The following is a 24941-nucleotide window of genomic DNA, read 5'->3' as shown; positions in this document are numbered from 1 at the left end:
TCTGCCCCTTTATTTCTGAGAAAATCTCCATTAATTCTCCCATTGCAATACAAAATCATTCATTACAATTAATGCGCCTATGTATTAGGAACAATTGTTATGCCAGTTCATTTTTAAAGTAAGGTTTCTAAGATACTTAACCAAATTAACCCTGCATGGCGTCACTATTTTGGGCAATAGAAAATTGTTCTAAAACACAGTGTCTAATTCAATAATAAAATGATCATTCACTGTCACTGTCATTTTTTAAAGCATGCTGTTTGTTGGCTAACGTTTCAAGATCCCTTTGAAGTTTTGTACAGTTTTGATTGTAACATTTTGACTGAAAGAATAACTGAGAACCAGCTGTAAGTTTGGTTTGAAACCACTACACTTTAAATACAGTGTTGAGCCACAAGTATGTCTGCTCAGCCTGAGCAGAATATATCTTTTCCCAAAAGTATTACTCTGTACTTAACTGAAACTAAAACAAGGATTGTAAGAAGAAGAAGAAAAAAGTGGGGGGAAACTAAAATTAGCCTCAGACTGTAATCATCATATCCCCAAATCTATCTGGAAATAAATAAAGTATTTGTTAAAACTAAAAGTCAGAATGATACTGGAGTGTATAGGAGATAACTTACTAGAGATGAAAGGTCTGCATGCAATTCATACACAGAATGTAAACATTCTGAAGTAAATGTACTGTATCACATTTTTTGTTTGTGAATTTGGACACACGTGAGCACACACACGCACGCACGCACGCACGCACGCAGCACAAACACGCAAGCAGCAGGCAAGCAGCACACACACACACACACACACACACACACACACACACACACACACACACACACACACACACACACACACACACACACACACCAGCCTGATCATCGGGTTGCAGACACACAAATTCACCAGAACACAGGAAATTACATCTACTATGTTAAAAGGTTTCTGGGGGTGGACCCCAGACAGCTTGGGGGGTGTGGTCAGTGCATGCCATGCCAACATACAGAGATATTAACTTTTAAGTAATGAATGGTTATTATTAAAGATGGGTCTTACATTGCTTCAGTCATTAAATCAATTTCTGTAAGCCTACTTTTAGCATTCTAATGGATGAAATTTTACCCATAATTTTCCAAAGCTAGTAAAGCAAGCCTGATAAAAGTATCAAACTCACAAAATCCACCAAAACACAGGAAACTACATCTACTCTGTTTTAAAAAATCGGGGGTAGGACCCCCAGACCCCACGCTAGCCACGTCCCCAACCCCAACCCCCACGTCCAATGTTGGCAGCCCTGACACACGCACGCGCACGCACGCACGCACGCACGCACGCACGCACGCACGCACGCACGCATCTATCTATCTATCTATCTATCTATCTATCTATCTATCTATCTATCTATCTATCTATCTATCTATCTATCTATCTATCTATCTATCTATCTATCTATCTATCTGTCTGTCTGTCTGTCTGTCTGTCTGTCTGTCTGTCTGTCTGTCTGTCTGTCTGTCTGTCTGTCTGTCTGTCTGTCTGTCTGTCTGTCTGTCTGTCTGTCTGTCTGTCTGTCTGTCTGTCTGTCTGTCTGTCTGTCTGTCTGTCTGTCTGTCTGTCTGTCTGTCTGTCTGTCTGTCTGTCTGTCTGTCTGTCTGTCTGTCTGTCTGTCTGTCTGTCTGTCTGTCTGTCTGTCTGTCTAAATCATACTTACATACATTTCATAATTTGTAAAGGAAATGACTGAAACTAGGACTCGGAATATCCTTGAAACATGATGAACTTCAACCTGTTTATGCTTTTTCTACATTACACCCCGTACATCTACATAAAATGTTCAAATTTCAAATATAAAGTGCTTACTCTATGGCCACGGATGCTACAATTCATTTCGAGTGGGTATAAGTACCCTTATCTTCCACATTGTTCAATTAAAAGCATTTTAATCCGATTGGTGGCCATTTTCTCATAGCGTTATAATGTATCAGAGTGCAATACACCTCCCAACTGATAGGGTCACGTAGTTGAAAGCATGTGGAGAAAAGTCGAAGAAAATGGCCACCAATTGGATTAAGATGCTTTTTATTAAACAATTCAGAAGATAAGGGTACTTCTGAGAACCCGTAAACAATTTTAACATCCATGTACATAAGTTAAGCACTTTATATTTGAAATTTAAACGTTTATGTAGATGTACGAGTTGTAAATAGAAAAAGTGCAAACACCAAGTTGAAGTTCAGCCATGACGCACGTCGTCGTGTCGTGTGTGATCCATGGCAAGACTCGGAACTACATTGCAGAGAGAACGTGACCCACCCGGAAGATTATAGTCGCTGGACCTTTTTTTTGTGTTTATGCAGCAACGTGTGTTTGTTTCACATCACATGCATGTAAACCTGTAACCGACCGCTATTTGTATTTACGGTGTTATTATTGTTTTACAAAATGGCTAAGAAACGTCCCAATGAAGACTCCAATGCGACTAGTAGCTCGCAGGCTAAAAAAGAAAAGTTAGCAGAGTTCAATGGAACAGTTTTTAAAAGCATGTTGAAGGATCCCACGAAGGCAATGAAGGGTGAGCAAATAATTAAACTGTGCTTTGTAACAGATTGTCTCAGTGGTGGAAAAAGTACTATTTTTTTCTTTTAGTAAAAATAAATACTGCAAAGTCCGGTAATCAAAATGTACTTTAGTAAAAGTATTGGCATCAAAATATACTCAAAGTACCAAAAGTAAAAGTACTCATTATGCAGAATGTCCCGTTTCACAAGGTATCATACAGTTTGTATACAATTTATTAAAATCCTTTTAAAATAGCTCACAAGGCGTTGTGAGCTTGTAGATCTGCTATTTTCAAATAGCCAAAGTTTAAATAGGGCTGAAGTTAATGTATGTTTTGTGATACTAATTCAAATCCACAAAGTAATTAGTAACTAAAGTTTTCAAATAATTCTAGTGGAGTAAAAGTATAATATTTGTCTCTGAGATGTAGTGGAGTTGAAGTAAAAGTACTGAAAATTGGAAATACTCCAGTAAAGTAAACAAACCAAAAAAATGTACTTAAGTACAGTACTTGAGTAAATGTACTTAGTTACTTTACACCACTGGTAACAGATTGTGTGGTTGCCAAATGAATCAATTAGGTTAACCTACTAATGCTGGTTACTTGACAGAATACACGTCTCTAAATCAGTGAGAAACACGACAAGCATGATATTATAATGTGACATAGCTGAACTGTAGGCCTATTGACATTTAAAGATAAGGAAATCTTTATGTATTGGTTTTGAATTTCTATAATATTATGTTTACACATTAATATTAATGCTGATGGTCGTACCTTAGTTTTGGCAAGTATCTTGTAGTTCAGTTGATAGATGGCCTCTTCTTTATGTTATATTTCCAACAGGACTGGAGACATTACTATCGATTGCAAAAAGGCTGTAAAAAGGCTGCCATGTGCTGACTTTTATGATGTTGTTGAAGGCAACGTGAAATGAGTTCAGTTGACAGATTGCTTCTTCTTTATGTTATATATCGAACATGGCAGGAGACATTACTATCGATTGCAAAAAGGCTGCCATGTGCCGACCTTTATGAAGTTGTTGAAGGCTACATGAAGATAGTACAGTTGACTAATATTTCCTCTTCTTTGTGTTACATTTCCAACAGGGCTGGAGACATTTCTATCGATTGCAAAAAAGCTGCCATGTGCCGACCTGTATGACGTTGTTGAAGGCTACATGAAGATTTCCATGGAATGTGCTGAGCTGTTCAAATTGTTGGAAGGAGAAAAGATAATAGAAAGCGAGGTAAGCTCAAGGACAAGTCAAGTACCCTCTCTCACTTTGCACCACCTACACTCGTGGTGTAAAGTAACTAAGTACATTTACTCAAGTACTGTACTTAAGTACGATTTTAGGCAAATATTGTACTTTTACTCCACTACAATTATTTGAAAACCTTAGTTGTTAGTTACTTTGTAGATTTTGATTGTTATTACAAAACATACATTACCCACTTAAGCCCTATATACATTTCTGCCATTTGAAAATAGCCGATCTACAAGCTCACAATGCGTCGCATCTGGTACTTTAAGTACATTTTGACACCAATACCTTTGTACTTTTACTCAAGTAAATTTGTAATTCCGTAATTCTACTTGTAACAGAGTATGTCTACATTGCCGTATTGGTACTTTTACTTAAGTAAAACATTTGAGTAATCTTTCCACCACAGCCTACACTTGGTAGCAGTGGTAGACAATTACTCAACCCCAGTACTTGAGTCAAAGTAGAAAGTAGCTATTCCCGGTCAAATGTAATATTATTACCCAACTACAAGTGAAAGTTGCTCAGTCAAATAAATGTGTTCTTGAGTTAAAGTACTGGAGTACTTGCTTGTATAAATACTTAAAGCTTCCCTATGTAACCTTTTAGTAACTATATAGCATATTATGTCCCAAAACGCCCCAAAACACACGCTTTCTTTTGCGGACCGCTCACCCCCGGAGGTTCTTGAGACCCTTATTTACAACGATGTCGAGATTACACACATATAAATAACATAAGAACAACAAAGAAAAACATTAATGTTGTCAACAATCATTTAAAACCGTTGCATGTTGACAGCAATCAGTGAAAACAGTTGCATACAGGTAATGCACGGTTATTAAGTAAATTCCTAAAATGGCCAATAGATGCTAGGGGTATTCATATCTTGTTGCAATCAGGTGCACCAATGCTGAAAACAGTCTTTCCCAGTTCCCATTTGGCAAAAGGAACTTGCCAATCGCTAGAGCGAGTCAGAATGTGACCATGTATATTGTGTGTATTGAATATTTGTATTGAAAAATTAAAATACAAATATTCAAGTAAAGTACATATAGGCCTACTGGAAAAAAAAATCCTTAAGTACAGTACTCAAGTATAAGTACTTTGTTACGGTCCACTGCTTGGTAGTCTAGTACATTGGTACTAGACTACTAGTACATTCTCAAAGTGGGGTCTGGGGACCCCCAGGGGTCCTTGGGGGGTTCCAGGGGGTCCCCAGCAAAATGTGTTAATATAGCATCACATTAATTTTAACCTTTTTATACTTTGGCTATTCAAAAATAGCAGATCTACAAGCTCATAGCGCGGCACCGAGTGCCACGCTATGAGCTTGTAGATCTGCTATTTTTGAAAAATCGTTTGTGCAAACCTTTTGTATACTTTATTTTTTTAAAGCGAACATTTGTAACTCAAATCTTTGCTTCTGGGGGTCCCTGGAACAAAATGTGTATATATAATGATATGTATATCATTTTGGGGGTCCTTCACATGAAAAGGTTTGAGAACCACTGGTCGGGTGATTATCCAATATTTGTTTATTCCTACTGTATGAGGAGGATGACTTTTATTCTTTCTGTTCCAGATGATAGTGATCTTCCAGAGCTTTGAGATGGTCCTATTGAGGACAGCCAGTGACCTGTCTCACTTTAGCATGGTTGGCACCACTATTGTGAGAAAGATCATTTCCAGCTACATGAGACTCATACTAGAATCCATCCATTCTCAAAATTACAGGTACGTATAAAGGGCACTCGACACTCTATATAGTATTTTAAATGACACATTAAAGGTAGGGTAAGTTTTTTTTATTAAAAGGGTAAAGCTCTTTATAGTAATCATTGCAGTAACAGGGGTCTCCCCATCTCTCCAGCTCTTTAATAAACAGAAAATACATTTTCAGGTGGGTGGCCACATTTCAGCCAATCAGGAGAGAGCTTTAATTTTATATAGTGTTCTCTGCTCATTTCTTTGTGTCATCACTTACCAATTTCACTTGTTTATCCTTTATCCTGTGTGAGTTCTCTCTCCAGATTGGTTGGAATTGGTATCCCGACCTGAAAATGCATTTTCTGTTTTCTAAAAAGCTGGAGAGACAGGGAGACTCCTGTTTCTGAACAAACACTATAGCAGCCAATGGTTACTATCAGAATGTAAAGCTATTTAACACTTATTTTAGCAAAAGAAAACTTTTATGTGTGAATCATCAACATCCATTTAAATCTGTAATGTGTACTAAAGCTTTGTGTCCTTGTTCCCTGACATTGTTCCTGTGCTCATAGGCTTGTGTGTCAGTGCCTCAGTCTCCTGTCTGCCATGGTAGCCCAGGGTCAAGATTCTGCCAGAGAGGTCTTCACTCTGATTCACTTCAATAAAGGCCTGTTTGCATTGGCAAGGAAAAAGAAAACAATGGTGAGGAGATGTAGACATTAAGGTTTGGATGGGGATCCTGTTTGTGCTCTGAGGAAGTCAAATGTTCACTCAGCTGCTGAGAATCAAATGGTAATCGGCACAAAGCAGAAGGTGAATCCTTGCACATTTAATAAAATAGTGAAGAAAGCACCATGTATTGAAACATCTGCTTTTTCACTTGCAACTTGAAGTTGGTTATTTATTTATTCTGATTCTTGCCTATTTCTTAGGCAGTCTGTGGATTCACCTTCTTAATGTATAAATTCACCATATGTCAGAATTGATACTCATTCATCTACTTACATTATTTATATCTAACTTGTATTTTCGTGTGGTCTTTTCAAGGGAAAATCTGATGTCCGTGTTGCTTTTATTCGGTTTGCACTCTCCTTCTTGGTGTCTGGTGACAGTACAACGGTTGGACAGATATTAGAGATCAAAGGTAATAATTTGATGTGATTATAATTTACACAATACAGAATAATATAGTTTTTATTATTTTCATTTTTATTATTTATATACAGTCAATTAAAAGTGGTAAAAAAACAATAATAGTTAACCATCCTAGCGTCCCTATTCTGAGCATTTCATTATAGAGCGAACATTTGGCAACAATAGCAGATCTACAAGCTTGTGAGCTTGTAGATCGGCTATTTTCGGCAACAAGATTTGGTTTTTCGGGTGGCATTACAGTTAAACTACAATACAGAACAGAGTAAACTCAAATACATATTTAATCTTTACTTATGTGATTATTTTATGTGTTAAGAGTTCCTGCCAGAGATCCTAAACTCGGAGCTGACTAAGGAAAGGATGTCCATTGTCAACCTGGTTTTGTCAACCCTGAGCACTGGAGTAAGTTGGTGGCTGTTGAATGCACTTGAGGCTCTATTGTTTTAGATTGTCGTTGGGAGGATTCTAAATCTTTATTTTCTATTGCAGGTTGTGCAGAACAAGGGTCTGAGTAAAACACAGAAAATACGTTTTTTCTCACCCTCTGTACTAGCCAACATAGCATCTCTGTACAAATGGAATGGGATTTTGGACGCAAGAACGGATGAAAGCAAGGTATTTTTTGGTCTTTTGATATATATAGGCCACAGAATCATCACATCTGTGTTCACAGCAGACCTAAATCTCTTTTTCTTTTTTTTAGACGGTGGAGAACCCAGAGCAGGTTGGGAAATTGGTCATCCGTGAATTTGTTCACAAATTCCTCCTGGACTTGTGCTGCTCCCGCAAACACGGAATCAACTTTTATGACCCAAGCTTAGGAACAGCTGGCAAGTAAGTACTCCTAAGTATTGGGATTTTATTTAGTCTTTTTCTGGAAGCTCTCCCTTTATTAACCACTTATGCCCTATTTTATACTTGGTCCTATGATGATGTCATATCGCATTTTGAGCTTGTATATCTGCTATTCCTTATTTATGAAATATCTTTAGTTTTTGCCTATAATGACATGCTCAAAATAGGAATTCCAGGTTGACAGTGGTTAACCGCTGACTGTGCTTTCTGTCCAGGGTTGGTAACGTTGTGTTGCTTCAGTTCCTGGTGGGGTTGAAACAGGCCACAGAGGATGAACTGGTGGCAGAGCTGGTGGTCAGCATACTCAAGATTAGCCCCGATATTCTGCCTAGATACTTCAAGGAGACACAATATTCATTCACTCCTCGCCTCACAAGTGCTTGGCAGGACAATGTCAAGCTGCTGAAGAAGGTGCGGATGATTGCCTGTTTGTCTTTGTTACATTTTGCAGTGACGACTAATGCCGCCCCCCCCCCCCCTTTTTTTAAATTCTTTAAATTCTCTCCATTTCAGATCTATGAGGCTCAGCCAGAAATCTCCAAAGTGTTCCCGACTCAGGAGGCTGTCCCGGTATCTCGCCTGCTCTCTATGATTATGGTGACATCTCTGCCTCCAGTGTGCAACAAGGCTTTCTTCACACAGGGCCTCAATGTGAGACAGCAATTCTCATATAGATGTAGAGATTCATTGGTTCAATGTCCACAGTACCATAACAAGCTTGACGATGTATTTCGGTAACGTCTCCTCTTGCTTTGTATCCGACAGTTTGCCAACATAGCAGTTCAGCATACGACCCTCTCTATGATGTCCTTCATCTTGAACAGAGCCAATAAGAATATGGAGTACTGTTTAGATAAGTCTGTGTGGCAGAGCTCAGACATATACACTCCTGACATGATGGAAGACTTGGTGCTGCAGTACAGGGAGACGCTTAGCAAGGTAACTTTGGGAAAGGGGGCTCACACACAAAAAAAAACAGTAATGCCTTTTAATGATCCTCACCATATCTGACCAGCTCCTTTTTATGCTCTACTCTAGACGTTTCCAGATATGACAAATATATTGTCAAAGTGGCAGTCACTGGCGAACAAGAACAAGGCAGAGAGTGGAGAAAAAAAGAGCGAGAAGGAAGGGAGCTCCGATGTCAAGGATGCTAAAACTAACGTGCTGGGTAATAACATTAGCATTAGCATGCATCTTTCTTATTCTGAGTAGCGCTGTTGAACAGAGGGTAAAATTTAAAAAAAGATTATTGATCAACTCCTGTGTATTTTTGTCGTGCAGTTGCTGATACAGCTGAGGTCATCCTCCTGAAGGCTCTCATTCTCCAGGTCATTTGCCTTTATCAGAAGGTAGCGCCACATCTGGTTACCCAGTGCAAATTTGACTTCAGCAAGCTTTTAAAAGGTAATAGTCTCTGTGTGTTGAAGACACATTTATTGGAACTAAATCATTCAGCCTAGTAATTGTTTTTGTTCTTGTTTTGAACACAACAGGGATCGTTTCAGAGAAGGGCATGAGGGAAGAAGTTCCTCCTGTTCTGCAGTATCAAATACTGCAGCTCGCCTTAGATCTCCCTGCTAGCAAGTTCTCCTGGTTCCGTATTCAGGTGATAATACAAACGGTTCACTCCTCCGTTTATCATGTTTCAGAGATTATGTTTTCTTAAGAATCCACATCATAACTTGAATTATATATGCTTTATTGTACAGGATATTGTGGATACAGAAGCAACATCTGGGGAGAAGTCAGTGCTTTACCTGCTTCTCAAGATGTTTGCGAGTAGCAATAACAGCCACCTGAAAACGTCCACTCGGATGCTGGTCCTCAAAGTAAGAAAATGTTCTCCCTTGACACAATAGTGGTCAGTCTGCATCCAGTCCACACTGAGAATGATGAGAGAAATCACCTTTTCATTGTGCACGATGATGCTTTCATATTAGTATGTAATTATTTGCTGGATTACAATTGTAGGCACCTGCTTTGTGTGCGTGCTTTCAACATCAACATACTGTATCAAGCCAATAACACATGGATTAATCAGCATTTTTGAACTGCACAAATTATAGTAAATCACCTGTTAATGGAGATGTTAACAGTATTATTTTTTATTATAAATAAATTATGTTGTACTTTATGTTTTTTTATGAAGGTGCTAAAGGACAGTGGTGTGTTTGAGTACACCTGGATGGAGCTGGAACTCTGGCTCAACCACTTGACAAAACTAGAACCAGCACAGCAAGAAGCTGTCATCCAGTTTCTAGAACGAGTGAGTCTCTTTTCTTCATTAACTCAGTATTATATATTGTTTAATATGATAATATATTATAATATTGTGTTATTTTAGAGACAAAGTGATACCAATACAACAAAAGTCAAAACAAACAATCCAGTCATAGTAAATTGATTGTGAAAAACAACTGGAAATGTAAAGCACTGCAAAAATTAAGTAAACAAGACCAGGAGACCTGGTTCTGCCAGACCCCTAGTGGTTGAAATCTGAATGGCTGGGTAGAAAAAGAGGGACAGACCGACCGACTGACAGACCGACCGACAAAGCCTCCTGTAGGCCGACCCCCTGGGTCTGGCAAATATAATTACTCTAATAAATAAAATAAATAGATTTAACCTAGCTACTATTACACTTAGCAGGTATTTACTATTATTCATTTCTATATTTTGAAGCTTTTTGCTAAAATCAGCATGACTTCATGTCGATACAACAAACGACCGTATACAAAAAACTGCAGCTTGCTAAACATTGTTGCTGCAATTTAGCATATTTGCCATTTCTGTGAATAATTTGAGTGATCTCTATACAGGTGCTGGTGAGATTGGTATGCAATCCTCACACCTACACGGATAAGGTTGCCAGTCTGGTACAGGAGGCAGCCTACGTGCAAGCTAACCTGAGTGGTCAGGAGGGAGATGCTGTCAGTATCCCCATCTCACACATTGATGGTAAGGGTCTCAAAGATGCAATTTCTTCCTTTTGTTCTTTTTTTTTTTTTTTTTCTTAACTCTGTCAATTACTGGCATTTCTACAAACCTGCTGATGTCCTCTAGATGTGCTCGACATGGTGGATGTAATCATGGATGGTAATGAAGGAGAGATGGAGGACTTTGGGCCATGTCTAAGTGATGACCTCATCATTCAGACCTTCCCCTTCAGCCCTGTGGTACCTGCTGTTCTTGAGGCCCGTAACAAACTGCCTCTGGCCTTCAAAGTGGAGAATGGTAAACCTGCCTTGGATATGACATCGCACAGATTAAAGAAATATCATTTCCGATTAACTTCACTAGTATTGGATATTGGTAATAATTGTATGTGTGTTGTTTTCTTTTGCTCAAAAATGCTTCCTTTAAGTTAATCGACACATTTTTAACTGTTATTGTTATTTTTTAAATAAAGGTGTGGTTTACGAGTTCATGGCGGCAGTGCTCTCGGATGTGCTCCACTGTCAGAGAGATCCTCTCCCTTTGTGTTTGGCGCTACAGCAGTACGATAAAGAGCTTGTGTCCTCTGAAGACTCTGGTGATCCTCATCCTTCCGTCATACACTTTCATCACTACTACTCTAAGTGGATACCGCAGCCGAGCCAGGAGGAACTGGTCAGTGTTAACCTTACTTGATGCAACGGTCGGTCATGTAATAGTGCGATTTACAAATAATTCCAGATTTGGATAATGGTTCTAATACGTTTCTGCTCTGGTTCACAGTTCAAATCATCTGAATGCAAGTCCCCAGGCTTGCCAGACCCTTCTTCATTCAGCACATTGATGAAGGCTGCGTATAACCAAGGCCCCTCCATCTTCCTTGAGGACGGCTTTAAGAGCAACGCAGAGGCATCTCTAGCTACCATGGAGATGACGGCGTTTCCTGTGGCGACCAGGCAGATCTTGCTCTACATCAAATCCGTTGTGGATGACTTTGGCACGGTAAGGGGCCGTGTCCACAGAAAGTGTTTAATGCGCGGTTGGAGCGCTTTGGATATCATGTGCGCTCACTCACGTGTTTATTGATGCTGGCAACGTTTTAACATATCAACCGTTGCTGTGCTCGAACGTCCTGTCATCTGCGTTATTAGCGCAAATAGTTCATCTGAAACAACATAAACATGGATTATCATGGTTGTGGTAACAATTCAACGTCGGGTCGTAAATTACCGGGTTCTCATAAACAATCAGTAGGATCAAATGACCGGCACTCCTCTCCGAAATGTTAACTATTGTCTGCTTGACGAGTCCAGGGCACTCTGCCAAAAACCGCTGGCCGCCAAGAGCGCTGACACGCAATGCTCGGGCGCTGGGAAGAGCAGCGCACCAGTAGCCTGGCATTGGCCAGACTGATGGTGTGGATTCACTCTCACGTTCCTCCCCGGTATCAGTCTGGACTTCGGCCCAATGGGCCCATAGGGAGCGAGTATGAGAAATCAGAAAATGATTTGGATGCTTTTCACTGTTGTACGGACAGCAGTTGAAAATCATTTTCTGATTTATCATACTCGCTCCCTATGGGCCGAAGTCCAGACTGATACCGGGGAGGAACGTGAGAGTGAATCCACGTTATCAGTCTGGCCAATGCCAGGCTAGCGCACCAGCGTGTCTTAACCATAGAAATGCATGACAGACAGGCGCTGCCAGTTAAAAAATGCTTCCTGTGGATACTAAGAGCTGAAAACAACCTGTATTACGGAATTTAATGTTAATAAAAAAAAAGTTTAACTGTTATTCAGGTCCAACTTTGTTTTTCCTCCGCAGCTTTCCAAAGACGTATGCACCCCAGTTTTAAAGACCTTAATGGGAATCCTCCTTGACATGGTGAACAAGCTTAAAGGTATTCAGAAAGCAGCAAACTCTGAACCAATGGAAGTTGACTTGCAAGAAGGATCAGACCTCTTTTTGGAGAGCAACCCGTCTGCAACAGAGGCCAACAGAGATGAGGTTTGAAAAAGAGACTTGATTGGATGTTCTTACTAGGGGGGATTGTTTTTTTCCTACCTTAACACATTGGGTGCCAGAGGTTTATTAAAATATTATACTTTGAGTGCCAGGACTTTTTAAACATTTTGAACCTTTTTCAAGTAGTCACAAAAAAAATTCAGTGATCACCGTCCTCACGGTGATCCCCTCATTACACACATACAGGTCTCGTACAATCGGGGGGAAAAAATTTAAAACATTCGGAAATCCATTCCATAGTTGCAGCCAGTTCAAAAAAGTTAAATTAACATTGTAAAAAAAAAAAGTGCACAGGAGCCGAGATACAGGTTTTTGAAGTCATAAGTTAACCAGGAGGTGGATTGGAGTCTAAATCTTGTAGGAGTGATATTTCCTGTTGCTGTGAAGGAAAAAAAAACGTATATATACGGTTTTGGCACTCAACGTTAGTATGCGCAAAACCGTATATATACGGTTTTGGCACCCAATGTGTTAATGGTGTGGTTAAGGAATCATGATATGAAATTTTATATTTTGTTTGGTACTGTATGTAATCACACTATCTTGTTTAGATCCTCTTGGCTGTGCTGAGCTCCATCTTCAAACATCCATGTTTTGAGCAGTGGTTTCTGGCTTTGGAGCTTGCTGCTTTGCCTCCTAACAGCCTGAATCCTGTCAGACTAAAGCATCTATGTGGCCAGCTGACTGATGACCTCCTGGTTCTGCTGAAGACCTGCACCTCCCAGCTTCGAGATATGGGCCAACTGGAACTTCTCAGTAGCTACATGGCCGCTGTTGAAAGAGCGGTGCTCCGAGAGCTGGAGGATAAGAGCTCTCAGGCACCAAAGAGTCAATCACGGCCCATACAAGCCCTCCTTTCTCTGCACGGCTACATGGACTCCTCTCACCTGAAAGAGGTGGTCTCCACCTTGCTGCTCCTCCCCCAGCAGAGCCTCATCGCCCCCAGCGACGATGAGACGCCAGCCGAGCTCAGTGTGTATGGTCACGCAGCCCTGCAGATCCTCACAGAGAGCAACTCGAATCATTCCACAGATCACCGCTTTTGCCTGACGCAAGTGCACCTCCATGGTTTGGCCACACTGTTTCTTTCCTGCTCTAGTCCCGTGCTGGAGGCCTTCCTGTTGCAGAGGCTCTCAACCGAGCCAGGTGACGCCAAGCTTATCCATGAAGACATACTGCTGCACTGCCTCCAGCGGCCCCTGCCAGCTACACAGGCAATTTGCTCCCTCCTACTGCAGAACTGCACCACACACCGCCTCCGCTTTGAGCTGTGGTGTCTTGAGCCTGCAAACTTGGAGCAGCTTTCCTGCCAAACCGAAGCCTTCCTCCCCTTGCTCACCACCTACCTACAGGCAGCAAGTAGGGAAGATCCAGCCAGGCCCAAAGATGGTAAGAAGAATTGAACTTAGCTGACATTATCTTGGATAATATCCAATATGACCATACTGTACTACTACTCGTGTTATGTGCTCTACTTTCCTTGTGCATTCTGTTTGACAGTGCAAACACAAGTTTTAAAAGCCTTGAAGCAAGCTCTGCTGGACAGATTATGCCACTCTGTGCTGGGTGATGACAAGACGGAAGACTCTGTGGTCCTACATGCTGAGACTTTGGCCTGCCTGGTCAAGTTGGCTGCAGATGTTAAGGATATCACGGACTTGATCAACAAGTTGCCCACAGCCCTTCACACAGTGGGCCATTTTGAAAGGTAACATCTTGCTAAAACAAGCACTAATGTTGAAAATATATTAAATAAGAAAAAGAGGTTGCGCATCAACAATGGGTTTTCTCAGTGGAGTGCTAGACCTAAAATCCAGTATACACATCAAAAGTAGGTATTGAAAAAAATCCAAAAAGGTAGCACATCCAAATTTTCAAATTAACTGATTCACTGCCAATCACGTAGATCTACGCGAACCTATTTAAAGCCGCCAAGTGCCAGTCACGTAGATCTACGTGAAAAAAAAAAAATTTGACCCAAAGACCAAGGAGATATGATTTTTCGAAGATCTAGACTCCTATCCACTTCCTTGTTAACACATTGGGTGCCAGAGGTTTATTAAAATATTATACGTTGAGTGCCTGCATTTCTTCCATCCACTTGCGTTATACGTTTCGTGCTGTAGAAGCCCCGACGCGGAAGTGCATGTAAACAAAGCGTGCGTGCGAGACGGCGGAGGGTCCCGACTAACGCCTGGAACAATAATATTTCCAACGCGATCCTCCATTGCAGCGTGATCGCCGATCGAAAACGGCTCGTTTCCACCACGTTAAAAAGAAATGGAGATATTAAGATTTTAGTCAAGGAGATAACATTGAAAACGCCGACCGGAAGGATTTTTGACATGGAGCCACATCCAGCCTCTTCTTCTCAGAAACTCCTTGGGTGATGTCAAAGTTTCGTTTTAGCGCCCCACGTGGGCCACTCGTATAAAAATAGAATTGGGTCAAAAACGGTCCGGACCGTTTTCGGCACTTCTCGTTTGGATCCTCAAAAACGGTCCGGACCGTTTATGGCACTCGATGTGTTAACTTAAAACTTAAAAATTCTGTATCTCTGCTCCTGAGTACTTTTTTTTTTCAATGAAAAATCTCTGGCACTGGCTAAAAAAATATGAAAATACCTCTGGCAGTTAATGGGTTAATGGAGGACAAAGTACTCACATTTCCACTTTTTTATTGGCACACACCATTAAACGAACGCTTACGCGTTTAGGCGATGAGCCTTCATCAGAGCATTGAAAATATATTGTAAATCCATGTAATATGCTAAAATGATTGACTTATTGATCTCCTTCAGGTGGCAGCTGGTAGATGTTGTCAGTGAGAAGCTGGATAATTGTCCAGAGGAACAAGAACCCTGGAGGAAGGCTGTCATCGCTGCTGCTGTTAAGTGGTTAACCTCCTCTTACAACTACTCTAAAATTCAGGCCACTGCCCCATCAGCCCAGGAGGAGAGTGTCCTGCACAGACTGCAAAGGATTCTCGTGGGTTTTTTAATTCCTCTTACATACATTTATGAGACTTTTTCTGTATAGTCATTTCATGATTTATCTTAATCTTATCTTGGTGCAGACCGCTCCTGAAGACATCACTCCATCTGATTGGAACAGTTTTGTCAAAAATGGACTGAAGTAAGATGTTTTTGATGATGTGCCCACATTTCATCCATTTTGCGAGTTGTTTGATGATGTACACAAAATCTGATATCCATGGATGAGCTCATGAAAACCTTCTTTTCCCTCAAGATACCGCTACAAAGACCGCCACTTCCTGAGCACGTTGAGTGACTTGTTGGAGTTGATGTATAGTGGTACTGCTGCCGCCAATAACTTACTGCCCTTAGCCACCATGCATATGATGATCAGCAGCCACTCACTGTTCCTGCCCACCATGCTGGACTCTAAGAATGATCCGAGTGGAGATCTTCAGAATCTACAGACCAAAGGTAAATAGAGTGAATTCCCCATACCCTATAATTAAATTGGAGGGGAAAAAAAACATTGCACAGTTATTTGTTGACTTTCTGTTTTTGTAAATGATAACACGCATGTTTTGTGTTCACCCCAGAGGCTGTGGTGTGGCTTCTTCTCTGTCTGGTGAAGAAATGCCCGTTGGTCTGTAACGTCAATCACTTTGTCGTGCTTTTGGGAGCATATGGAGCTACGCTGAGCACTTCAGGTAAATCACAAAAAATCAAGGGTTGTATGTATGTGTGTGTGTGTGTGCACATGCTTGCATCAGTGTATGAGTGTTTGTTTGAAGGGCTTCTCTCACGACTCATTTTGATTTGCAGATCAGAAGCTGTTACTTCTACTTCGGGAATATGAAAGAAACAACATCAGCCTGTTGAAATTTCAGTAAGTAAAATCAGGGATGTCACTAGGTTGGAAAACATTTGGGTCCGAGTCCAAGTAATAGGCTCTGTGCATAACTGTAGTCCCGGGAATTCAGAAGGTGGCATAACCGTTTCCTGTTCTGGTTCATTTTCCCATAGCTTTGTTTGATTGGCTCTGCAGCAGTTTCGAACAGGAAACGCATGGGAAGGTGTAATGTGTGTTTCCGGTTCAAATGTGTTCCCGAGCCAATCAAACAAAGATATGAAAAAATTAACCGGAACAGGAAACCTGGGACTACAGTTATGTAGCCTGGTTCCAGCCGAATCTGCCTTTGCAAAATCGCATCGCACTTTAGCCCTCGGCAGATTAGGTCTGGCCCCCCTCCATAGAGATTCCATTTCTCTCCCTCCGCAGTGGTGTGGAGCCAACCAGGGCCCAGTATCCAAATGTGGGCGGGCTTATCACCTTATTTGGAGCAATGACGTACAAGGAAGCACTGCTCTGATTAGTTCGTGAACAAGGAAGCACTGCTCTGATTGGTTTAGGTCTAACCAATAGAGTCCGTTTGGATCTTTTTGTAACCGCCCCTTGGAATTTTTTTTATCGTTGATAGGGACCAGACTAATATCCACGCAGTGTGTCGTGTGATATTGTCTGGCCACGCGAGGCTAACAGTTATGCACAGAGCCTATTTGGGGCTGAGCCAGGAAGGGACATTCCATATATTTTATCTTACCTTACAGAAGAAATATAATGAATCACAAGCCTGATGGATTGAATTGAAACACTTTTTTACTTTTACTGTACAACCATTTAAGCGATATCTGGGGAGTACTTTGCAAAGCAAGATTAGTGTTATGGAATATTTTATATATTTTATTATCAATGCATGCATGACTCATAATATACTCAAGTATTCATATTTTGTTTTACTGATTTTTGTCAGTAGCGCCACTCCAGGATATATTTCACAATTATCTGGCTAACCTAGTTGGTAAAGGTTTATAGAATGGTGAGATGGTCAAAATGTTGTTTCACGAAGCAGTAGAAAAGTCAGATGTCAACATTTCACAAAGTAGGATTAGGTCATTTATGCCTACGTCACAAAATCATATATATATATATATATATATATACAGTATGTATGATATTGTTTCCATAATACTTTTTTTTTAATATATTCAGCAATGCTATAAATTGTGATTTTGTTATTTCAGAAGCAGTTATAGAATGCACATATTTGGATAAGAGTGGGGTAAATGGGTTCCAAAATGATATGGATGTATCATATAATTTGAAAGCTACAACTGTCATCTACAATTACAACTGTCAGTATGCCTGCGTCACAAAATGTACATTTTTTCCATAACACTTTTTTATATTCAACAATGTTATAAATTTAGCTGTAGTTATTTCAGGAACAGTTACAGAATGCAGATCTTTGTGAAGATTAAAATGGGTTCCCAAACTATATGTATTTATCAAATAATTGAAAAGCCCTTTCAGGTAGGCAGGCGGACAAATGTGGCCACTTATTCAAACATTACCATATTTTATGGTTTTTAGCAAGTGCTGAGGGTGGATCTGAATGACATTTCCTGTTGATGTTTCAAAAATATTCAAGGCTAGACAATAAATGTTTTAATTCTGGGCTAAAGCCCAGAAGCCCTTCTGGAGCTTAGCCTGAGTAAAATTTATTTTGCATGTTATGTGCATGACATACAAAATATCCATCTATGTATGGGAGTGACGGCTGTGAATGAATTATGTGTTTTGAACTCCAGATCTCTGTTGTGGGGTCCGGCAGCTGTGGAGCACCACAAGGCCAGGAAAAGCCTAGGAGCTTCTCTATGGCAGCAGGCTAGTTCTGAGGACCTGTTGGCCTTGCTCACTAGTGAGAGAATGCTCCACACCATTGCACACTTCCCACAACATCGTAGGATTCTCCCTCAGGTGGGCACATATGTTGCAATTATACATGCTTTTAGATTTATTATAAAATGTATCCCACGTTAATCACATTTTGCTCTCTTATAGGAGGGTAAAGAGCTTTACAAAGACGCTGAAGTGAATGATGCTGGGAACTTGTACGATCCGTGTTTCCTGTTGCCCTTGTTCAGTGCCATGCTGCGGCCAGGTGGGTGTATACAGTATGTAACCTTTGTCATCGCTGGTCCAAATCAGCTTTTGTTATTGACGATTACAATTGTCTTTTCTCTCCATCCCACATGACAGAGAGTGTGATTGACTGTCTAAAGTTTGTATCCAGCCATGCCCTCGGGTTCGCCTTTGTGGCCCTGAGTAGCAATGACTCCAAAGTGCGCGCCGCAGCCTACCATGTACTCAGCTCCTTCTACCTACACCTGGAGGCTGCTCGCTTAAAAGAGAAGAGACAGGTACTCTACTGTAATGTTATACGTGTTGACAAATTGCAAAAAGGAAACTTTTGATATATTTCAGTGATTATATTTCTTTCTGTTTTAGTTGCTGTACTTGATGGACACCGTGAAGAATAGCATCAGGCAACAGAATCTAAGACTCCCCTTTGTGCTGACTACATACATTGCCAAAGTCACCCAGCAGATGCTCAAACCTGGTGTGTGCACACTCGGTCCACTGGAAAACATTACATAAACCTCCCCTGACCTATGGCATTTGATTAAAGAGTTGTTATTTTTGCTCAAATCCCCAGAGGACCACATGTACGCAATGGTAAACAAGTTCCTGCTGTCCCATCACAATCTGGACTTCAGACGAGTGCCCGAGTTTTTCAAGCTCTTCTACAGTTTTGACATAGAGGTATTACTGTTATTTTCATCTGCCCTTATAAGACATTGTTTTACTATGTATTCTGTGAAACATTAATCACAATCAAACAGATGGTATTCTGTAAAATAAATAACTGTCCAAACAGACAGCTTATGCCAACAACTGCCAACCTTCGTCTGCTGTTTGTTTTGCCAGTGTTTTTTGTTAGTTTTTTTTTAGCTGATGTTATCCCTCTCTGTGTAGAGAGACTGGAGAAATGACCTCGATTGTGTGACTAATGTGATTCTACTTGCAGCACAAGGTGGAACGGGAATGGATCCTGTCTGTACTGGAGGAGGGTTTGACCGATCGTTACTGCTACGAGTTGTGTGACCAGCAGGGTATTTTCCAGACCCTGCTGGCATTCAGCAGTAGCCCCTTGTGCAATGAGTACACCCAGGTACGCAGAAATGTTGACAATCACGTTGAAGTCACTACGACTGAATGTTGTAGAAGATGTCTGCTGTGCATTATGTTCAACCCCACCAAAATCATTATTTTATTTACTTAAAACCTTGGAAAACACATTGAGGGGAGAACCCTCCTTTTTAAGTGGTGCCGGAAGCCGAGGTACAGACATACAATAAATGCAGACACAACGTAAATCAATTGGCAATAGAAGAAGAAAACAAGGCTATATAAATATGAATTAAAACATCAAACCACTGTACTGACCCGGGCCAAAATTATTGTGCACACTGCCAGTAGGCCATAGAAGTACCTCTTGAAATATTTACTTGAATATTATAATAGTCAATGGGGTTCTGAACAGGCTGAAAACCTTGCCCAAATTTGGAATTTCTATTTCTTTGGTCTAACACTTATCTACAGTGTATGTTCATATGATCTTCTAGACTCATATCATCAGGGTATTGCGCCAAGCTAGCCGTGTGACCAGAGCTGCTTATAACCTCACCAAGGTTTCTGGGCTCTTAACCTGGATGCTACAGGTGGTCGAAAGAAGGTTAGCTCTACTGTAATGTATTGGAATTTGTTTTCAATATTTTCATTCAGACCACTACGGTACCTACAGTAATTCTGTATTCTCTGTTATCTTATCCTGCTGTTTATCTTGCAGGAATCTGGATCTGAACCTGCTCAGTGCCATCATAGATCTGCTCCATGTGCTCTGGTTTACCAACCTGGGACAGAAGGAGAACCAAGTGGATGGAACCACCACTTCCTTGTCTGCAGGGGAGAGCCCTAAGAGCGCAAAGAGGTGCCTCCCTCTCCCGCTCATCAACGAATTCCTGTGTGTGGCATTCAGCGTCATTAGACACCTGAGGTAAAGTGGCATCTACTTAACTGTTTGGTTAATGTGTGAATGTTTACCTGGGAGTGCAAACACTTATCTATTTCTAGTGTCTCGATACTGCAACAGCATAAATACATCTTGAAGGTAGGGCAACAGATTACTGTCAACTTTTGATATTTACATACTAGTCGTGTTTGTTTTGATCGCATCCCTTCAGGATGGGTGTGAAGGCTGCGCACCTCAGCCTTTTCCTGCAGACTCTACGCTCTGTGCTGAAGCATTGCAGGACGGCTCTGAGTATGAGCCAACGGGCCAACTGGCTCACACTGATCCCCCAGCCCCTGTCCTGTGCCGAAGCCCTCACTCTACTCCAATGCTGGGCCTCACTGTCCCATAGCGCCACGATCCTTGCCCAGCTACACTCTGTGGCTGAAAAACACAGGGTGAAGGATCTGCTGGGTGAGTGCTGGAAAACTCTTTGTTTACTATGCCTGAATTGCTTGATAGTTTTACATTAAACAGTGGAAACTCCAGCGCCGTCCTCGGTTCATAATTTAACTTGCTCCATATGTGTCTGATGTGGCATAAACACAGCTCTGTTTATCTTCCATTCAGGGACAGGGAAGGACAAGGCCAGAGGAAAAGGGTCCTTCACCCTAACGGGGGACCTGGGAGACGACGCCGAGGCAGAGAAACGAGAGCAGGCTCTTCTGAGCGAGTGTAAACCTTATCTCAGCAGCATCTTTGTTCACTGGGAGCCTGTTTGTACACCCACTGTACCTCAGAGTAGTCAACTGAGCCAACCAAGTGACAAACAGGATGCTAGGCTGTTGGTCAACGATACAGCACATCTGCTCACCAAATGGTCCTTGCGTGCATTGGTGGAGGGCCCGTTTGATGAAAGCAGAACAGTAGACTTCCTCCAGTGGTTTCACAAGGTTGTGATACCACACAAAGACATAGTGGAAGTTGTGGTTGGTGACCCCGGCATTAGAGTCGACTTCCTCGCACTCTATCATCAGGCCTTTGAGTCCCCATGTCAGTCTCATAGTTCATCAAGAGTGGAGACACTCCATCTGTTCACCACCATCATGATAAACCTGCTGGAATCCCAGGGCCACACCTCAGAGGACCTGCATCAGACAGCGCTCACTGTGTGTTTGTTAGATGCCACACAGGAGCAGTCCAAAAGGGGTAAGAATTGAACACTTACTGTAGTTATTTCTTAACGTATGGTTCCATATCTAAGTGGAATGTGCAGAAGTAGAATTGTACAGAAAGTTGGATCATGCTTATGCTTAAATATATTATATCATAATTTTATTCCATATTCTCAGTGCACTAAAACATTGTTAAGTGGGACATGTGGCGGACAGTGAACCTAGGACATATCTATTATGAGACCGTTACAACTAGATTACTCTTCAGTGTCTTGTCAGTGTCCACTACGATTTGTTACAGAATATATGAATGCCATTGCAATGACAGTCCCATGCCTCTTTTCTCCTCTGCAGAAGCTGGGCTGGTGCTTTTGTCGTTGTACATACACGAGCTGTGGAGTGGTGCCCAGACAGCACAACTGTTCCTTTTTCATGCCAAGCTGGTGACTGGTGCCAAGTTCAAGGGGCGGAAGTCGTCCAGACGTTCATTGGCTGAAACGGCAATCGGAACCATCTGCAATGACATTGTTTCTGCAATGAAATCTACATAATCATTATGCGGAGCTGCTGCTCACCAGAAGGAGCAAGCCTTCTAGGCCAGGGCTAACAGCTGTCGAACTGTGATGTTTGAAACCATCTCTCAACAGAGGTTTAGCTCATTGACAAACAGTTACAAGTGGGATACAAATTCATCCCAGGTGGTACACTGTCTGGTATGACCAAGTATTGAAGGACCTGACAGAAGCAATTAAGAGTAAACAAATATCACCTATCAGAAAATCTATATTGTCAAAAACAGACAAGCCAAGGCTACTTGGGAAATAGGTGCCGGCATACAGTACATGAACCTACTACTATGGCACCAGCCAATGATGTGGCCTGTAGAGACACCTAATTTAAAACTGCAGGCAAGAATATATCACTGATATTTTATCATCATGTTTGTCAAATAACTGTTAACTGTTCATTATAGTTATATTTGGAGAACTGTGATTTTTGTTAATGCTTGCCTTTAACTAATTATTTGATTGGATCAACACCGATGGAATAAAAGAAAGCTTAAGCATAGACTACTCACATTGACTGACTCACCAGCATCTCCTCAGTTCTCATCTGTCTGCTCGTTCCCAAACAGTAGCCACACAAGCATTTTCAATTATTTGTATTTATTTATTAATTACATTCACTTTTATGAATTCACTCATGAAAATCCCCCAAAGGTCAAGCATCAAATGTTGTTTGGTTACTTGTTTGGGAATGGCGAGCCCTGCACAAAAAGAAAAAATAATTTGTAATGAGTTATGGCCCTAAAGCTTTTTCAGTTTGGTCATTATTATGAGCAGATGCAATATCATCTGAAATTCATTTGTCTAATCAAACCAATGGAGATTGTAAGGTTAAATAATAGCCTACTTACCTTGGAAATGTTTCAGTCCGAGACATTAGACTCAAAATTAAGAATAGAAATCCCACAAAGGCAGCCAGTGTTATCCAAAATATTATAACGATAGAGTCTGCAAAGGAAAGGAGCCGTCAGTGTTATTTATTATACCACTAATTATTGAGTGGGGAAAAAAGTCGAGGTTCTTACATTTGTTGAACTCCAGCTTGCTCTCATCCACAATTATGGGATCAATGTAAGCGTAATAGTATTCATATTCAATATGAAAGTTGGTAGAGTTCTCCATTGTGATCTTCAGTTTAGTTACTTGGTGGGAGAATTCAAGGTCTTCCCATCCTTTCTTAATAATGGTTCAGGAGCATAAGTCAAAAATACAATCGCAAAAACCGATCACATTAAAGTAGGCTATTTCCAAGAGTCCAGAAAACAACTGGAGCAGTCAGCAGCCTCCCAAGCCAGCCAACTAACCTTACATGTCGATCCACTCGACTAGGTCTAAAGCGGGGGATTCCAGCATGCAGTAATCATGTTTGGCCACAAGGGGGGCACATTGTCCCATTCAAACAGTATGTTTTATCCACATCCAGTGGTGGGAAAGTACTCAAATTTTTTATTCAAGTAAAAGTATCAATACTGTAATGTAGAAGTACTCTGTTACAAGTAAGTCTGCCATTCAAATTTGACTTGAGTAAAAGTACTAAAGTATTGGTATCTAAATATACTTAAAGTACCAAAAGTAGAAAGCACTCATGCAGAATGTCCCATTTCAAGTTCTCAAAATGAATGAAGATCTTTTGAAAATATGTATGTTATGTAATAATCAAAATCTACAGTAACTAGTAACTCTAGTAAGTTTTCAAATAATTGTAGTGGAGTAAAAGTACAATATTTGCCTCCGAGATGTAGTGAAGTAAAAGTATTGGAAATAGGAAATACACCCGGAAAAGTAAAAGTACCTCAAAATTGTACGTAAGTACAGTACTAATGTACTTAGTTACTTAACACCACTGTCCACATCCATGGTTTCACCGTTTTACCATTGTGTTTTTTGTCGGGGCGAGAGAGCCTGGACATGGATCATGACAAGAAGAGGCTGTCATGTCATACCATGGAATGCGGTAATAACATGCTTTTCCTACATAGTAGTAGTCTACTACTTGTCGGCTCTGGTCTTACTCTTGTTTGGCAAATGTGGCCCTACTACAAATCAGTGGTGGAAAAGGTACTCACATTTTGTACTTAAAGGGATATTTCACTTTCAAAAGAACTTTGGGTCATTTTATCGTCTACACACGCCTTTGTGAACCCCCCAGACCGTTTTTAAGTTGCTTGATTCAGTATTTAGATATTTGATATTCATTTAATCAGACACATGGAATCTTCAGATTCCATGTTTTTTTTTACATGTTAGATTCATCAAAAACACCCGTCCTTGGTTCTGGTGACTCACCCTGCCCTCCTAATACGTGAGGGGGCCGTGTTTTTTCGATAACTTTTTTTATTTTTTTAAAATATTTTTTTTTGGAAAATGAAAAAAATTAAATACAATAACATTTTTTTGGAAAATGAAAAAAGTAAAAAAAAAAACAGCCCCCTCGCGTATTAGGAGGTCAGGGTTTGATTGATTGATGTAGTTTATTTAGTAAGACATGAGAATAGTACATGACAGTACATAACAGTAAAAATCAGGTAATTTGTAAATATGTAGATAACTTGTCTGGCCTTCTGTTGCTCTCTTGTTTTGATCTCCTTCCCACTTGCCCCCCACCCCTCTTCTTCTCCCCCCCCCCCCCTCTTCTTTCTATGGAAACTAACGTTGTGATGGGAACGATGTACAAAAAAGAATTTCACCCACTTTTTACCTTGTAAACCTGTGATGTGACAATAAAACTGATTCTGATTCTGATTCTGATAACAGTACATGGAAGTACAAATTCACAATACAAGGTCTACTAAACTGGAACTCTCATTAAG

At 40.7% G+C, this 24941-nt stretch overlaps 1 protein-coding gene across 1 annotated transcript; it reads left to right on the top strand.

Moving 5' to 3' along the window:
- Positions 1–2353: 2353 nt before the first annotated feature.
- On the top strand, positions 2354–22627 carry urb1 (URB1 ribosome biogenesis homolog). The gene is made up of 39 exons (XM_080428689.1): positions 2354–2566; positions 3664–3803; positions 5407–5558; positions 6104–6233; positions 6579–6675; positions 7003–7088; positions 7176–7301; positions 7390–7520; positions 7757–7952; positions 8055–8192; positions 8307–8480; positions 8580–8712; positions 8826–8948; positions 9038–9150; positions 9254–9373; positions 9694–9810; positions 10364–10502; positions 10608–10778; positions 10954–11153; positions 11262–11480; positions 12303–12485; positions 13055–13892; positions 14004–14211; positions 15304–15490; positions 15579–15637; positions 15752–15951; positions 16074–16184; positions 16300–16363; positions 18127–18295; positions 18380–18479; positions 18578–18738; positions 18827–18938; positions 19035–19141; positions 19407–19550; positions 20005–20114; positions 20229–20435; positions 20623–20864; positions 21021–21599; positions 21920–22627. Exons 1-39 carry the CDS (start codon positions 2437–2439, stop codon positions 22114–22116), a joined length of 6813 nt encoding a protein of 2270 aa, XP_080284815.1. The 5' UTR covers positions 2354–2436; the 3' UTR covers positions 22117–22627.
- Positions 22628–24941: the final 2314 nt, after the last annotated feature.

Source organism: Gymnoscopelus braueri (assembly GCF_963280865.1).
Source record: "Gymnoscopelus braueri genome assembly, chromosome: 5".
Classification (NCBI taxonomy): domain Eukaryota; kingdom Metazoa; phylum Chordata; class Actinopteri; order Myctophiformes; family Myctophidae; genus Gymnoscopelus; species Gymnoscopelus braueri.
This window is presented reverse-complemented; position numbering and strand designations above follow the sequence as displayed.

What these genes read in the sequence shown, in the direction of transcription:
- urb1 (XM_080428689.1), top strand. Translation starts at nt 2,437, where the DNA reads ATGGCTAAGAAACGTCCCAATGAAGACTCCAATGCGACTAGTAGCTCG. An exon ending in CAAGAACGGATGAAAGCAAG is followed by an intron (nt 7,302 to 7,389) that starts GTATTTTTTGGT and finishes TCTTTTTTTTAG; the next exon opens with ACGGTGGAGAACCCAGAGCA. An exon ending in ATCAGCCTGTTGAAATTTCA is followed by an intron (nt 16,364 to 18,126) that starts GTAAGTAAAATC and finishes TTTGAACTCCAG; the next exon opens with ATCTCTGTTGTGGGGTCCGG.